At 45.8% G+C, this 17639-nt stretch overlaps 1 protein-coding gene across 4 annotated transcripts in view; it reads right to left on the bottom strand.

Moving 5' to 3' along the window:
- TBC1D2 (TBC1 domain family member 2) overlaps positions 1-9256 on the bottom strand; it is a 48931-nt gene extending 39675 nt beyond the window's left edge. For 3 of the 4 annotated variants that reach the window (XM_077756106.1, XM_077756107.1, XM_077756108.1), the window contains exons 1-2: positions 8747-9256; positions 4316-4457 (exon numbers count right to left, since the gene is read on the bottom strand). In XM_077756106.1, the coding sequence (XP_077612232.1) occupies positions 4316-4457; positions 8747-9112 (508 nt within the window). In that variant the 5' untranslated portion in view covers positions 9113-9256. Of the gene's footprint in view, positions 1-4315; positions 4458-8746 lie in introns of those variants that run through there. The other variant, XM_077756109.1, reaches the window with a different exon arrangement.
- Positions 9257-17639: the final 8383 nt, after the last annotated feature.

Below are 17639 nucleotides of genomic sequence, written 5' to 3'. Positions count from 1 at the left end.
TGTGGGGCTAACAGGGGATCTCATCGGGCTGGACCCACGGGAACCCTTGGGGTTTCAGCAAAAGCCCCAAAGAATCTGCATTACAGCTGCGGTGTTGGAAAATCTGAAGCCAATCCATGTTTCTGTTAGAAGGGTGCTGTGACCAGACTGGAAATTGCATTTTCTCTTCTGGCCCCAGGTTCCACATTTTAAAATTAAAAAAAAAATTTTTTTTAATGTTTCTTTTTGAGAGAGAGAGAGAGAGAGAGAGCGAGAGAGCGAGCGAGCTGGGAAGGGGCAGAGAGAGAGACACACACACAAAATCCAAAGCAGGCTCCAGGCTCTGAGCTGTCAGCACAGAGCCCCACGCGGGGCTCGAACCCATGAACCATGAGATCATGACCTGAGCCAAAGTCACTCAACCAACTGAGCCACCCAGGCGCCCCATGGTTCCACACTTTTAAAATGGGAAGGATACTCTCCATCCTGCTCCTTCAGAGGAAAAGTATATGAAAATATTTAGAAAACCATAAGAGGCCCATTCTGTGGACTTTAATCTTGTAAAAGTAGGCTTTGAGCTGACTCAAAATAATACATTTTTCTTGTTTATCAATACTTTAACCATCTTTATTCTCCCTCATTCATAACAAAAAATGTACAATTTGTCTAAGATTTTTAATGTCTTAGCAAGTACTTCCCTAACTGCCAATATCTGACTTCCTTTAATGTCCACCTTGCGCCCTAAATCTACCCTGAGGCCACATGAACTAAAGCCTTGGGGGTAAATGTCACCCACCAGCTGCATTCGCCAGTGAGGAAACAGTGGCTCAGAAGGATTTTCGTGGCCAGGGTGACACAGCCGGTGGCAGGGCCGTGCACTCAAACACAGCTCCTTGCTTTTCCACTAAAGCCACGTGGTTTGTCAGAGCAGGTTGTGTTCAGGCGGAGGGTTCCAAGGTGGGAGGGGCTGCCCGGGAAGGCCCCGTGGGAAGGTTCCCAGTGCGAGGAGGTGTGCGAGAGATGGGTGGTGTGAGACAGGGGTGCCAGAGTGAAGGTTAGCTCTTCCCGTAGGTACAGGATTGGTGACCCGAGGCTCTGGTCTGGGGCCTCTGGGCCCCTCTCCAACCTGGAGAAACACCCTCGGTGAGAAGAAATTCTCAGCGACGCCTATTTGAATTCTCCCTTTGCCTGAGCTGCAGGGGCCGCTCCATCACCAGTAGGAAGTCACTGCCCAAGCAAAGGGCCTGGGCCAGCAAGTCACTTCCCTGTAGGGCCCTGGACATGGCGGTTGCCTCCTCAGCATAAGGAGGGGGTTAGGAGCCTGCAGATTCAGGTTCAAATTTCAGCGTGGACATTTTCTTGCTCTGCTACCTTGACCAGGTAGGTCTACTGGCCTCTGGAAGCATCAGTTTCCTCTTCAGTAAAATGGGTACAACAGTACCTCATAAGATTGATGTTTAGTAAAGTGTTAGAAATTTCTCAGTGTCAGTGGTATGCATATTTTTATGATAATATACACTTACATAAGTGCTATTTTGTGTAAATCATGTCTTACTTTGGCAACATATTATTACCAGTCTGTTGGTTTGCCCTTGATCTTTCTCAGCTCTTATAGAGACCAACATTTGGTTAAACACAAAATAAAGGTGTAAATGCTTAAAAGCTGCAGACAGCACGCCTTGCAGATTGCTCAACAGCAGTAATAGAACACTTTTTACCAGATGGAGTGTCTGTGACTCAAAGGCAGATGTGAGTCTGTTGGTTTTCACTGTGCTGGGAGGAGGCTGTTTCCTCCCAGGAAGGGTGGGGACTGACTGTGGGGCAACCCTGTCCACACAGCAAATCCAGGCCTGCCTGCTCGCTCCCAACTCCAGAAATATCTTTCTCGGGGGCCCAGGGAAGGTTCCGCAGGGGACCGGATCCGGGAGGGCGAAGGCTTTGGGAGAGGCCCACATCCCAGCTTCCTGCATCTCCTGACGGGATCCTNCCCCCCCCCCCCCCCCCCCCCCGCCGTCCCCAGCAGAGGCTGGCCCTGAAGAGGCTCACTAAATGTGCTCCACCAAAGCCACAGCATTCAAGAACTCAGAAAGGGTTCGGCACAGCAGAAGAACCTATGGGATCCCAAAGCCATTTCAGTTCCAGACACACCAGAATTCTGTCATCAGGAGGGTTTCTTGTTGCTTCAGATCTGAGGCTGATCTCGGACAACTGTACCAACTCACGCTGCAGCTTCCCACACGGCCAGGGCTGTCTGGCTCTCCGGCGGAGAGAGGGTGGGTTGCAAGTGCAGAGTCACCAACAACCCTTGCCCAAAGAAAGCTCTTACACGCATGAAACACCCAGAAGGTTCTCAGAAGAAAAGACTGATAATTTCTATTAACAACTGAAAAGAGTAGTTATGTTAAGAGTATAATGTACCCATACACATATAACAGCAAGTTATTAGGATGGCTACCATGTATTGAGCACTTACTGTGGGCCTGGCATTAGTCTAAGGGCTTTATATTCCTTTCCTCATTTAATTATAGAATCCAATGCAATTGCTCACAAATATCCAATGTGCCAGGCGGGCACCTGGCACTGGGACACCAATGAAAAAGACACGGCCCCCACCCGAGGGCAGGGACCGGCAAGGATGTTATAATGAGAACACAGGGTGACAGGCCTTGTTGGAACCACGTGAAGAAAGCATCGAGGGCTCATACAGAGTCCAGCTGGCATGGCCCTGGGAGGCTTCTAAGGGGAGGCTGGCAGGAGGGGGAGGCGACTGGAGCGGGGCGATGACAACAAGCAGGGGTTTGCCAGGCAGACACGTGTCTGCTGCTGCCGAAGTGCACACGGTGTGAGGTGAGCATGTAGAGGTGAGCCAAGGGAGGATGGGCCCTGGGCTAAAAGCTGGGCCTGCGTCATGGGTGGGCGGGGCTCCAGCTGTCACTTTAGAAAGCTCACTCGGGCTGCAGCGGGGAGGATGGGTCTGAGGTGGCAGGCTGGGGCACGTGACACGGGTGAGGAGGCTGCTGTGTTTCTCCAGCCAGGGGCTGCGAGGCCTGAGCCAAGGCACAGCAGCGAGGAGGGGGCGGCCCGGTGCTAGGCCAGAGTGCAGACACCGACGGCACGGCCAGCCGAGACTGCCGAAAGCGGCCCCCCGTTACGGAACGATTGGGTAAATAAAGGGCCATTTAACAATGGGAAAGAAACCGGGGGAGCAGATGGCCAAGGGCAGATGAACTCGGTTTGGGACACATAAAACACGTGGGTACAGAGTTCTAGAGGCGCCTGGCCACAAGTCGTGCCCTGGCCTGTTCGGTCTCCCTGTTACCCGAGGATGAGGCATTTTAGACACATGGCAGCTCTGAGCTGAGACAAGGCTCTGAGCTTTTACAGGGCAGCTGGGGGTGGTCTGTCCTGATTCTCTCCCGCCAAGCAGATTGTTGGCTGCAGTGTGGGGGGCGGAGGGCGTGATCTCCAGGACTCCTCCATGCTTGCATGTTCTAGGATTTGGGATCAGGAAACTTCATTTGCAGGCCATGTGGAGGTGAAGGATTCAGCCTCAAGGGAATACTACGGGTAGACTCACTGACCTACCCAACTCACACACAGAAGCATTTGTGTAGGAGGCAGCAACAATAACTGCATTTTCTCATTCCCCTTCTGCACAGCAACCCCATGAGAGTCTCATTTCTTCGAACCTTCCCATGGAGGTCATCAAAACCGTAGCTGATGCTTACTGCGCTCTGACAATGCACAGTGTGCCTCCAACCACTTAAGGAGTATGGACTTGTTTAATTCTCATAATAACCCTAAGAAGTCAGTATAGTTTATTAGGCTTATTTTATATGGAAGGAAAACGAAAGCTCAGAAGGATTAAGCAACTTAGGACCACACAGGATTAGGATTTGAACCCAGCTGTCCTGGCCTCAGGGCGCATATTCTTGCCCTTGACACGACACTGTGTCCTAACGGATCATGAGTCACAACCCTGGCTCTTTGCTTCTTTTTTTTTTTTTAATTTTTTTTTAAATGTTTTATTTATTTCTGAGAGAGAGAGAGACAGTTTGAGTAGGGGACGGTCAGAGAGAGAGGGAGACACAGAATCTGAAACCGGCTCCAGGCTCTGAGCTAGTGGTCAGCACAGAGCCCGATGTGGGGCTCGAACCCATGGACCGTGAGATCATGACCTGAGCCAAAGTTGGACGCTCAACTGACTGGGCCACTCAGGCACCCCTGGCTCTTTGCTTCTTTAGCAGAGGCTCCTCCCACTCACTCCCAACAGGAGGGGAAAGGGTGTGTCACCAAGACCCTGGGTGTGTGGGCAGGAGGCAAACCCATTGGGTACCTAGCTCGAGACGCAGGGCAGGCCCATTCCCAGCCAGGGTGGCATCAGGGACGGCGGGAGGTGCAGGCGGGCTGTTGTGGAGCTCCCAGCGCTTCATCTGCAGCTGCTGCAGCCAATACAGCATCACTTGCTTGGTGGCGGCCTGAGAAGCACAGGGGTTAATTGGTATGGCCCTGTGCCCTCAGCATGGCACTGGGTGAGGGGTGTGGGAAGGTCATAGGAGCTGGGTGATTCTTTCCCTCCCAGGGGAAAAAAAAACTGTCACTGCAGACGGGTGCCCACCTCTGAAACACCACTTGCTTCTTGGCCACAGAAGATAATCAGGCATCGGTCCCAAACTCAGGGTTCCTTAACCTTTCTGAGTCTCAGTTTTTCCATCTGTGCTATGGTGAGTTTAACACTCATGTCCTGGGGCAGGACAAGGATGAACTAGGGTAAGGGAAGTGAAATGCCCAGCATAGTACCAGACTCATTGGAGGTGCTCAATGCGCTCACTGGACAAAGGAATTTGGAGGGGATAAGAGGGAAAGAACTCTGACATTCTGACCTCAGTGGGGCCCCGGCCCCATCACCATCGCACTGTGGGACATCGCAGTGTCTTAACTGACTGTGATACTGTGATTCATAAGAAACATGTATTTGATCATTCAAATGACCCAGATATATTTCTCATATGTATTTGATCTTTGTCCATGGTTTCTGGCTCAAAGCTCCTAAAGCCCTTGAAACTTCCTGGGATAAGGGTGATAAAGGTGACTTTTATTGTTTTAATATGGTTAACTCTTGGAAAGCCCTTAGGGAACCTAATGAGGAGGGCTGGTTAGGATTAGAGGCTTGGAACTTTCAGTAGGTTTTATACGCCACAGGGAGCCCAACTCGGACCTTGAACTCAGGACCCTGAGATCAAGACCTGAGCTGAGATCAAGAATCGGATGCTTAACACACTGAGTCACCCTGAGGTGCCCCAGGGCTTGGAACTTTCAGTCCCACCCCTACCATCCCAGGAAGGAAGAGGCTGAACCAGAGAATGGCCAGTGAGTTAGTCAATCATGACTATGTAATGAAGCCTCCATAAAAACCCACAGGACTGGGTTTGGAGAGCTTTTGAGTCAGTGAACATGGAGATGGGGGGGGAGTGGCATAGCTGGAGAGGGCTTGGAGGCTCCTACCCCTTTCCCACACTTTGCCCAAAATACCTCTTCATCTGGCTGTTGATCGGTATCCTTAACCATACCCTTTAATAAACTGGTAAACATAAGTGTTACCCTGGGTGTTCTGGGAGCCACTCTAGCAAAATAATCAAACCTAAGGAGGAGGTCACTGGAAGCTCCAGTTCGTAGCTAGCTGTCAGAAGCACAAGTTAACAGCCTGGGGCTCGTGACTGGCATCTGAAGTGAGGTGTTGGGGAGTCTTGTAGGACTGAGCCCTTAGCCTGTGGAATCTGATGCTGTCTCTGGGTAGACAGTGTTAGAATTAGGTTGAATTCTTGGACATCAGCTGGTGTCTGAGAATTGCTTGGTGTTGTGGGGGGGATCTATGCCCCATGTTTGAATTGGGTCCAGGAACCCTAAAAGACTGACTTTTTATGGAACAGAGAGAATCCTTCCTCTGCTTTGGGGATGCACTGAAATCATGGGTATGGTTGAGGACTGGAAAGCCATATGCACAAAGTAACAACATAGTGGCACCCTCCAGCTACCTCAAACAAGGTAATGGTTGATACTGGCCATTTGTCTCCCAGCACTGGATGGTCCAAATACCTACTTTCACATCTATTACACTGTTGGCTCCTCCAGGAGGGAGGCAGGGCAGGAACGCTCAGCCCTTCCACAGATGGAGAAACAAAGGCTCTGAAGTTGCCCAGGCAGGTGGTGGTGGAGCTGGTCCCAGAACCCAGAACTCCCCCGTTAGACCAGAGCTTTGTTGTAATTTATGGCCAGGGGACTGTGGCTTACATAGAGAAGGGCTGGGATCACATGGGCCGCAGCAGCCGGGCAGCTCACTGGGAGTGGACGGTGAACTTCACAGAGCTGCCCACAGTCAAGGCCAGGTGAGAACACCAACAGGCAGCAGGCTATGGGTAACCAGGGCAAAGCTCCCCCTTCTATGTGGTCCAGATGAGGTGTGCATGAGGCTAGGGGGCTCCATGAGAGAGGCCCTGGGCCTGTCAGGAGGTACCACATGAGATAAAGTAATGCCTACCAGTCTTCCCTTTCCATACACTGTCCCTAAGAGACCTCAGTGCTACCCGGGCTTCACCATGACCCTGTGTTGACAAGCTCCAGCCCATACCCAAATACCTCATTTTCGTAATTCATTGGACAAGTATATATGGAGCACCTACTATTCATGTCATGGCCCCCTCCTCTTAGAACTTAAGAGTCTACCAAGGGGATGTCCTACGGCCTCCCCAGGCTGGGCTCCCCAGGTCGTGACTGGCCCAAGTGAACAGTCAGCCACCCCTCCCTTGCGTTCCTCCTCCCTCACATCCCTACTCACCCCCATGGGTCTCCCTCCTCCCGTCACAGCTCTAGCTCAGCCACCATCCTGTCTCGATCACCTCCAGCTAGACTTCCTGCTCAGCGACCTTGCCTTCTAATTTGTTCTCTGCCCAACAGCCACACTGAGCCTCCTAAACATTCTAATCTCATAGGGCTTTTTTGTTTGATGCCCTTCGACAATCTCCCACAACCCACAGGACAAAGTCCAAGCTGCTGGGCCTAGCTCACAAATGCCCCACGCTTGGGCCTCCATTCTCCCCCTCCATCTTTTGGGTCCCTCCGTACCCCAGGCTCCTGTGATCTGCCTGGACACTCTGGGCTGTGTCCTGTTCCCTGTCTTTGCTCATGGGGCTCTATTGGCCAGAAATGCCCTTCATCCTCTCATCTGCTCATAGAAAACCAAATCCCTTTTTCAGGACTCAGAGGTCCTCTCCTCTCTCTGTGCTGCCCTCCTGGATAGACCCTTCCACTCAGGGGAACTGACCCTCCTGTTCACCACACTTTTCTGGTAGAGACCTATCGGAGCGTCTCTACGGAGCATTTCACTGTGGGTGCCACTCCTCCGTCTGTTCTCTCACCAGACCTCAAGCTGTTTGGGAACCAGCGGGCAGGTCTGATTCGGCTCCATACCCCAGCGCTTAGCACAGAGCCAGGCACACACATAGGTCAATGGACGTGTTGGAGACCCTGTAGACAGCAGTTAGCCTGTGGGAGGAGACATGTGACCCATAAACCACATGATCTCTAAAATGCCTGCCTTCCCTGGCCTGGAATTCCTGGTTTGCATTATTTTGTCTGATTTTCCCAGCCCGGTCACCAGCCAGGCCCAGCCATTAAAGGGGAACTGAAACTGTGGGTCTCAACAGATGCCCAGTTGGCTGGAAGGGGGGGAGGGGCGGGAAGACAGGGGGTGTTGGGGGGCTGTCTCCTCACACTCTTCTCTGGGGCAAGTGAATCCCAGAATTCTTAACCCACATCTGTCTTTCCACTTAAGTTCTGGGGCAACTCCTCCTGAAATGAACATTATGGTCTCAGTTTTATCACCATTTGGGTTCATTAAACAAACATTTATGGAGCAGCCACTAGGTGCTCGGCTGTATTCTAGATGCTGGGATTAATTCAACAATTTGTAGGTCCAAGATGCTTACACACCTTGTTTTGAATCTCACAGACTACCTAGATTCTGAGAGATTAAGTAAGTAACGCAGGGTTACACTGCTAGTCAGTAGCTGATGTAAACTTTGAATCCAAGCCTGTCTGATTTCAAAGCATGTGGCCTTTCCACTATTTCAGGCTGTCTCAGTTAAGGGTGATAATAAAACAAAACCTACTAAATGTGAAACACGTTTAGACAAGCCTCTGTGAACATTCTAGGCTGATCAGTGAAACCTAATCATTTTATCTCCTGATCCCCACCAGTGTTTGCTCAGCATTCACTTCCTTTGGCCAAAATACCAAGAAAAGTCATTCAGAGTCCTGATCTTGAGAGGACTGCACAGCTCATATCTTTACTATACTTCAGCCCCGAGTAAGAGAGTTAAGGTAGGTAAGTGCGTTGTTAAGGCACACCAAGAAGTCAAAGTTCTGATACACTACTGAGAGGTAGAAAGACTAAGGATTTCAAGCGTGGGTTACGCCACTCACTAGATGCCTGACCTCTTAAGTAACTGGCTGGTTACTTCAACTCTACAAGACTGTTTCTTGATTCTAATGCGGGTACATCATCCCAGCCTGTTAGGAGAACCCAGTGAGAAAATGGGTGTGTAAATGCGTTTTGGAATGCACCAAATCCTGGGCACCCACCGTTCACTGGGGGAGATCAAGGGCTGTGATCCTTGTTCCTGTAAATTTACTGTGACCACCCACACGCGCCAGCCCGTGCTGCGGGAATTCCTCCCGGCTGAAAAAGGAAGACAACTGCCCCATTTACCTTCAGGGTAATAATCCGGCTGGGAGTCTTGATTTCAAAAGTCCCCTCCTCGGCATCTGCCTTGCAGTCAAAGACCGCACTGGAAAGGTCGATGCTGTCCAAGGGATTGGCATCCTGCGCGGTCCGTGAATAATACAGGCGACGTTTCTTCTCGTCGTAGAAAAACCAGCGGGACTTCCAGCCCCGGATGGGCCCTTTGCCGCCAAATTTACTTAAATAACCACAGAGTTTCTTGGGGGCCGCCTCCAGGGAACGAGCGCAGCCCTCCGACTCTTCCGGGGGCAACACCTCGGGGCCCCTGGCAGGCTCTTCCGACCTGAGGACGGAGGAGTTAGACTCTGCGGGGTTCTCCTGGGCGCCCTCCATCTCCACTAAAGACCGTCGAGGGACTGACTGAGGGCAGCAGCCAACTCCGGCCAAATCCCAGAGTCGCAGCCGGCGCCTTCCAAGAGCGAGAAATCTGGGAGTGGGGCGGGGCCAGTGGTGCCCCGCCCCCAGGAGACCGCAGGAATGTGGACGGCTCTAGTAAATTAATCTTTGACGGCAAACCCAGGTGGGGCGGCTGGCCACGCCCCTCCCAGCCTCTCCGCAGCCAGGCCACGCCCCGACACGCCCTCCGCTGGCTCACCCAATCCCACTTGCTTCCGGCTTTCACGCTCCGCCAGGCAGCCATATTTAGTGAGGGCAGCTGCGGGGCGTGAGGAGGCTCCCAGGTTGGAAGCATGGTGTCACGGAGCTAGGTTAATTGGCGGCAGGGAAGCAGGAAGAGATGCCTATCTCTGACTAGACTGCCGTGGTAACTAGTGTAATAGGGTAGAAGGATGGTCCTTCTTGCGTCTTATGGGCAGTCCGTCTTTACCCCGCAGGTGCCGCGCGAGTTACCGTCGGACGGCGCATTTCGCGGTCGTTGGCTGAGAAGGACGCCGGCTCGGTGACGCCACTTCCGGCGCAGCTCACGGAGCTCAAGGTCTAGGGCTCTGACTGCAGGCTTGTGTCCCGTGTTAGTTTAGTGCCCCGGTGACTCCCCGCTGACCTCACCAGTTTACCCCGGGATTGTCTCAACTTCCACTCGCCGCCCAACGGCGCTTGTCGCGTTATGTAGGGCCATCAGGCTTGGCTGCTGCTAAATGATGCTAAGATCCTAAATAAAATATTTACAAATCAATTTTAGCATTTTACGAAGAATTATATACTACATCTAGAAGGAGTAATTTTAGGGATACAGGGATATTTTAATAACAAGAAAAAAAAATTACATCTGCAGTGCCAAAAATACGAGTATCTTAATATTTTCTCAAAAGGCATTTTTTTCCTGAAGTTTGAATCTATTACTATAGAATTAATGTTTCAAAATTTCTTAATAAAATAAGACAATCTTGTTCTAGATTTTCTAGCTAAATAATGATAGATATTTGAAGGAAAAATTATAATAATTTCAAATATATGCCTTACATCTGAAAAACCATAGAGGTCTTCCCACTAATGCTCCAGGAGTTAATCCAGGGTTCCACATTTGCTCATCATATTTTCTTAGTCTCCTGTGAACTATGACATATTTCAGTTTTTCCTTGTTTTTTTTTTTATGATTTTACAGTTTTGAAGGGTATTGGTCAGCTATTTTGTAGAATACTGTGAATTTGGGTTTGTCTGGTGTTTTCTCATGATTAGATGGGGGTGATAGGTTTTGGGGGAGACCATGGCAGAGGGGAAGTGCCTCTCTCATCACCTACTATTCAGCTATGTGATATGCACATGGCGAAGGTAACCTCTGTCTTTGGTTAAGATGGTTTCTGCCAGGCAGAGAAAGACAAATACCATATGATTGTACGTATAGGAGGATTAGGAGGAACTTAACGGAGGACCAAGGGGGAGAAGAAGGGGGGAAATAGTGGGGGAGAGGGAGAGAGGCAAACCATGACTCTTGAATGCTGAGAACAAACTGAGGACTGATGGGTGTGTGGGGGGAGGGGGGAGATGGGCATGGAGGAGGGCACTTGTGGGGATGAGCACTGGGTGTTATATGGAAACCAACTTGATTATTTGTAATAAACTATTTGTAAAAATAAACTATTTGTAAAAAAAAAAAAAAAAGATGGTTTCTGCCAGAATCCTTGGCTATAACGTTACCATTTTCTCCTTTCAACACTGTTCCTTGGAAGAGAGTCACTGAGTCTCCACCGTAAGAGGCTGCACCTTCTGGGGGTAGGGACGGTTGGTAGCATTTTTATTTTTTATAGCCTATTAGAATGATTCTGAAGTTTATTTCCAAGAGTGAGCAGGTGAGAATAGCCAACATTTTGAAGAAAAAGAGCAATTAGGATTTGGCCCACTAGATACACAAATTTATTGATTCAACCAAAAAGTGTTTAGTGGGCATCTTCTGCCAGGCACCATTTAAAAGAGAAAGCTGCAGTGATGAATGGGACAAGGTCCCAGATCCCACGGGGCTGTCACTGTTGTCCAAGGAGACAGCCCATACACAGGTAAGCAAGTAACTTACCTGAACATGGTGACTCCAGATTCTCATACTTACTAGGAAGGAAGCAAACAGAATTATAAGAACAACAGAATTTAATGTTTCTGGTACAGGGATGGGCACATCAGTGGAGCAAAGTAAGTTCAGAAAAACATACAAGTAAGTGTAGAAATGTAGTACAGGGAAGGATATTCAACCTCTTTTTTCCTGCTATTATCCCTAAAGGAGCCTTTTCAGAATTTCCCCCCTGATCACCACCTCCTGTAAAATTTTAACACCACAAATATAATATGAATCTCTTCATGTACTGCATGTATATCTGTGCTTTATATATACAAAGAGTAGGATTTTTCTTTTGTACCCCAAGAAGTAATTTTGAACCCCTTGGGGGGTGATTATGTCCCTATTGAGAATGCATATTATTGGAGGATAAGATAAAGTTAGAATTTCAAATCAGTGGGGGACACGATGAGCTATTTATTTAGTAAGTTAGTTTAGGTATTCACCTAATATTGTGTATAAAAACAGTGTTTAAGTAGATTAGAACATAATGCATAAAAACAAAACCATAATATACATACAATGGAGTGTTATTCAGCCTTAAAAAGGGAGAAAATTCTGATACATGAGATAACGTCGATTAACCTTGAAAATATTCTGCTAAGTGAAATAAACAAGACCCCAAAGGGCAAATATTGTATAGTTCTACTTACATGAGGTACTTAGAATAGGAAAATTCATAGAGAAAGAAAGTATTATAGAAATCACTAGGGGCTGCGGGAGGGGAAAAATGAGGAATTATTGTTTAATGGGTACAGAGTTTCTGTTTGGGATGATGAAAATCTTCTAGAAACATAGAGTGATGGTGGTTGCAGAATACTGTGAATGTACTTGGTGCCACTGAATTGTACACCTAAAAATAGTTAAATTGGCAAATTTTATTATGTATAATTTTACCACAATAAACATTTTTAAGTGAAATCATAAGTATGTAAAGAAGATAAAGGCAAATATTTATATATCTTGGTCTGAGGGAAGGAAGCCTTTATAAACATAATATGAAAAACAGCACACAGAAAGCTAAAGATCACTAGACTGTCCATAGAAATATTCCAAATGTGTTTACCAGAAAATATCAGGAGCCACCAGAAAAGACAAGTACAAAGTGAGAAAATTATTTGAAACATTTATAACACATATGATGTAGGGTTAAAATTTGTAAGCTGCACATGCAAGTCAATAAGTCAAAGAAGCAATAAAAACAATGCACGAGGGGCACCTGAGTGGCTCAGTCAGTTAAGTGTCTAACTTCGGCTCAGGTCATGATCTCACAATCATGTGAGTTTGAGCCCCGCATCAGATTCTGTGCTGACAGCTCAGAGCCTGGAGCCTGCTTCGGATTCTGTGTCTTCCTCTCTCTCTGCCCCTCTCCCTCTAGTACTCTGTCTCTGTCTCTGTCTCTCTCAAAAATAATATTAAAAAATTTTTTAAGTTAAAAAATAATGGATGAGTCAACAATCCATTCACAAAAGAAAAGACTAAATGTGTGCAAAGCAAAACCTTTTAACCACTCCAGTAATTTTGACCTACAGTTAATATTGGTCAGCTTTTTTTTTTTTTTTGTATGTAATCTTTGTCCCTTGAATGGGGGGCACATCAGTCTCCTAGAGGAGGGATCAGAGGAGAGTGGTATAAATTGGGACAAGAAACATGGAAAATAACTTGGCAGCTGAGGTCAAAAGTCCTGGGACTTTGTGTGTCCTGTGGTTTAAAGTTCTATCTGTAAGAATTTGTCATAAGAAAAAAATCACACATGCTTACAAATATGTTCATCACAGTATTATTTATTACTTCAAAAATTGGAAGTAGTATAAATGTCCAAAAATCTGAAGTTGGTTAGGTAACTAATTACTTTTTGTAGGAGAGTACGGAATGATATGGAAAATATTAGGTTAACAAAGCAGACCACAAAACTATTTTCACAAAACTTAGTATTTGGTTATATATATATATATTACTCTCTCTCTCTGCCCCTCCCATGATCTCTTTCTCTCTCTTTCAAAATAAATAAATACACTTTTTAAAAATGTACCTGTAAGTACACAATTGTTCCTGTTTTTAAGTTGCTCCAAAGTTGAATATAATTTCTTACCTGAAGAATGGGGTTCATACAGACTTCTGCGTGTAAAATAAAGAAGTCACAGGAATGAAAAGTACAGCATGGGGAGTATCATCAGTAGTGTAAAAACTTTGTATGGTGACACATGGTAACTACCCTTATTGTGGAGAGCATTAAAGAGAAAAGTAAAAGAATGGAGATTGTAAACCTTTTCTTCGAACTCCACTCCCATAGGAAACAATCAAAAGAATCACATACAAAAAGAAGATTAAGTAAGGAGCTTTCTAGAGAAAGAAATACATAATATCCAACTCTCCAGAGTTGTAGATTAAGGACACACATTAGAACACTATGACTGTCATGGTCAAGAGTAGGAAGGAGTAATGCAGGTTCCTCAACTTTTCCACATGTTACAGATTGAATTGTGTCTCCTCTAAATTCACATGTTGAAGCCCTAACCACCCCCTCCTCCAGTACCTCAGAATGTGACTATTTTTGAAGATAGGGTACTTAAAGAGGTAATTAAAGTAAAATGAGGTGCCAATATGATTGCTATCCTTATAAGAAGGGAAGATTATGACACAGAGAGACAGGGAGAAGACCATGTGAAGACAGAGAGATCTCTAGCCATCTACAAGAGAAGAGAGAGGCCTCAGACAAAACCAGCCCTGTCGATGCCTTGATCTTGGATTTCTAGCCTCCAGAATGGTGAGAAAACAAATTTCTGTTTTTAAACGACCCAGTCTATACTTTGTTTGGCAGCCCTAACAAACAAATACACACTCCTAACAACAAAATGAACTTCTTTGTAAGCCCATCCGAGACACAGTCCAAAGTGGCCTAGAGCACCCAGGAAAACTCTGAAGTCTTATTTTATAAACATAATCAAGTACAAGTTCACGTCAGACAGTTTTAGGTAAAATATTTACACTGCTTTCCAGAAAGCAAAATAGTCACTCCCTACTCCCAACCATCTCCACTCCGAGGGATGTGGGGAGAGTCAGAGCACACAGTTCCCAGGTGGGGTGGTGGGTGTCAGGACACCTGGCCACTGGAATTTTCATTGGAAAATTACAACCTTTCTGGGCTTTAGTTTCTTCACCTGTGGTACAGGTACCATAATTTGTCCCCAGGACATCCCACTGAATGTTTGTGAAGACCAATGACAAAATTTCCTCGTTCGTATTATTTCCTGTAATAATACGAACAGGCTTAGTGTTGCTCCAGCAGAAAAGAAAATAAAAAGGAAAAGAAAAAGATTAAAGTTTTGGTTTAGGGAAACTTCTGTTGATCTAGATATAGTGATTGTTATGTATTCTAATAAATGGTTATTACATTAAAATATAGTTAACATCTCTCCCCTGCCCTCCCTTCCTTTCCCTGGGGAATATTGTTAGCTGCAAAGCAAGAGGTTGTCAGAAAGCGACCCCTTGTGGCCTTTGTGCTGTACTGCCCTTGGGTATATTGGGGGGTTCTCAATTTTGTCAAAGGGCTTAAAAGAGGCACCAAACAATATCCCCTTCCCCTCCAAAATATCCCCAACAGGCAGGTTAATACTTGACATCATCTAGGCGAATATATTTTACATATTCCTTCAACCCATTTATTTAGTAAAGGCAAGAGAAATGAATTTCTATCAACAAAATCATGTATTTCTTTGGGTTCAATATAAGGGTTTATTACATGTACAAAGAAACATTATGCCTTAAGTTATTTGGAGTTATCTTCTTTGTCAGATTTTTTCCTCTTCTGACTACGGGATACTTTTAGTTCTCTTATTAAGGAAGGAGTATAGTCTTATTGAAAACATATTTTTAAAACTTTAGGTGTTCTGGTCAGCAAAACATCATCATATACTTTCTACTTGACCTATTTTTGAGTAATATAATCTTCAATTGATAATAAGCCCAAAGACTTCAAGTTGACTTGGTACATATGAGTTTTAAATACATACTTTTAAAAGGGAATTAGGCTCACTTAAACCCACAAGTTACTTGCAAATAGGATTCTCATTGGTAGTTTTCCTACAAAATACTGAATCAGGCCAACGGAGAGACAGTGTTTAGTTTTGCATGCATACGTCATCATATAATATAATCTTAGAGGTCAAAACAGCTCCTCAGTTACCTGGAGGGATCACCATAGTGTCCACCCCTCAGTTAAAGTCTGCGTGATTGAACATAATGGAGGTTTGATTCTACATGTCAAGCACACGTTTGACAGTGTTTAGCTATAGAATCTGGAAGGAATGACTGGACACTGCAGACATTGAATGTTCTTCTATTTTATATTCCATTTCAAATTCTTTGAATTTGAATCAAATTCTGCCAAAGGAACTTTGGTCCTGGGGAAACTTGCTTGTTAATTTATTTTTCAAAATTTTATTTATTTATTTTTATTTTAGAGAGGGAAAGAGCACAAGAAATGGAAAGGGAAACACACACACACACACACACAGAGAGAGAGAGAGAGAGAGAGAGAGAATCCCAAGCAGTCTCCATGCTGAGCATGGAGCCCGACACGTGCTCGATCTCACAACCCTGAGATCATGACCTGAGCTGAAATTGAGTTGGATGCTCAATTGCCTGAACCACCCATATGTCCTGCTTTTTAATTTATTTTATATTTTAAAGAATCAAATAACACGGGGGAGTATTTTTAGTTTAATGTTCACAAATGTATAAGTCAGAGAAAAGAAAATGAGACTTTTGTGATTTATGTTCTTGGTATGCTTGGCAAGAAATGTAGCAACATCATTTAATGGGTGGGGAGAGGACATCCTATTGGGACATTAAGTATCAACGCTAGGTGGTACTTTATTCACGTCTCCTGTCTTTGGACTTAGATGATCTGATTTGAATTTTTTTAATGTTTTATTTATTTATGAATGAGAGAGTCAGAATGAGCAGGGGAGGGTCAGAGAGAGAGAGGGAGACACAGAATCTGAAGCAGGCTCCAGGCTCTGAGCTAGCTGTCAGCACAGAGCCCGACGCGGGGTTCAAACCCACAAACCGTGAGATCATGACCTGAGCCAAAGTCGGACGCGCTTAACTGACTGAGCCACCCAGACATCCCTAGATGGTCTGGATTTGAATTCTGGCTCCATCATCCCTAGATGTGTGATCTTGGACAAGTTACTTAACCTCTCTGTGCCTGAATTTCTTCATCTGTATAACTGAAGATAATCATAATCCCTCTCTGCAGTGTTACCACACACTTATGGGAGATATTCCATGTAAACTGCTTACATAGTATCTGGTTATAAAAAGAATTTAAGAGGTGCTAGCTACTAATATTAGTAAGAATTCTAAGAATCATAGGTCCTTTGAGCTAATAGGGACCTCCCGACATGCATTTGATCCAGGTCATTTGACACACTCTCTTATTTTTATTCCAAGCTAGAAGACAAAAAAATTTTTCTGTTTCTTACTGCTTTCATTAAGTAACAGGGGTCTCTGAGGTCTCCTAAATGGAGTCAATTACATAGCAACATTCCTTCAATGAGGAACAATATCTGTATAATTATTATTTTTTTAAGTTTAGTTTTGAGAGAGATATAGAGCACAAGCAGGGGAGGGGCAGAGAGAGAGACACACACACACACACACACACAGAATACCAAGCAGGCTCTGTGCTGTCAGTGCAGAGCCCGATGTGGGAGGCTCGAACTCACCAACCGTGAGATCGTGACCTGAGCCAAAAAGGAGAGTTGGGTGCTTGGCTTAACTGACTGAGCCACCCAGATGCCTCATGATGTCTCTTTAGAAATGGAAAATGGCCATTGTCCTGAAGAGGTGGTGTGGCTTCATGATCCACTAGCGGAAGCACACCCCAGGAGCTGCCTTTTTTCTTTCCAGTAGCTCTACGCTAGCTCTATACCATTGTTTCAAATGAAGGTCGAGAGCCATAGAACTTAGCAAAGATCATCCACTCAGATGCCTACAGAGACAAGGCAGGTAATAATACATATGAGTTAAGTAGGCTGGGGGTAAGGAAAAAATCCCACAGTACACGCAGGATGGTAAATGTCAATTGACACTTGGCCTTAATGTTGTATAATAATAGGGAGCAGTGTGGCTACGGTGAATTAAAGAACGTATGACCTATATAAATGAGTACCTCTACTCAGCTCTATTCTACTTTTCAAAACAAACTAGAAGCGCAGGTTTTATTTACATAAAAATTTTAATTAAAAAAACCCACTTTGTCTCAAACGTGTTAACAAAAGCAAACACATCTGTTTGGCCCCAATATGACGTGCACGTTGTCTGTTTGCAAGCCCGAAACACGGGGCTTCG

This window comes from Crocuta crocuta, unplaced genomic scaffold (assembly GCF_008692635.1).
Source record: "Crocuta crocuta isolate KB4526 unplaced genomic scaffold, BGI_CrCroc_1.0 scaffold431, whole genome shotgun sequence".
Classification (NCBI taxonomy): domain Eukaryota; kingdom Metazoa; phylum Chordata; class Mammalia; order Carnivora; family Hyaenidae; genus Crocuta; species Crocuta crocuta.
Note: the sequence above shows the minus strand (reverse complement) of the source record. Positions and strands in the feature narration are given on the sequence as shown.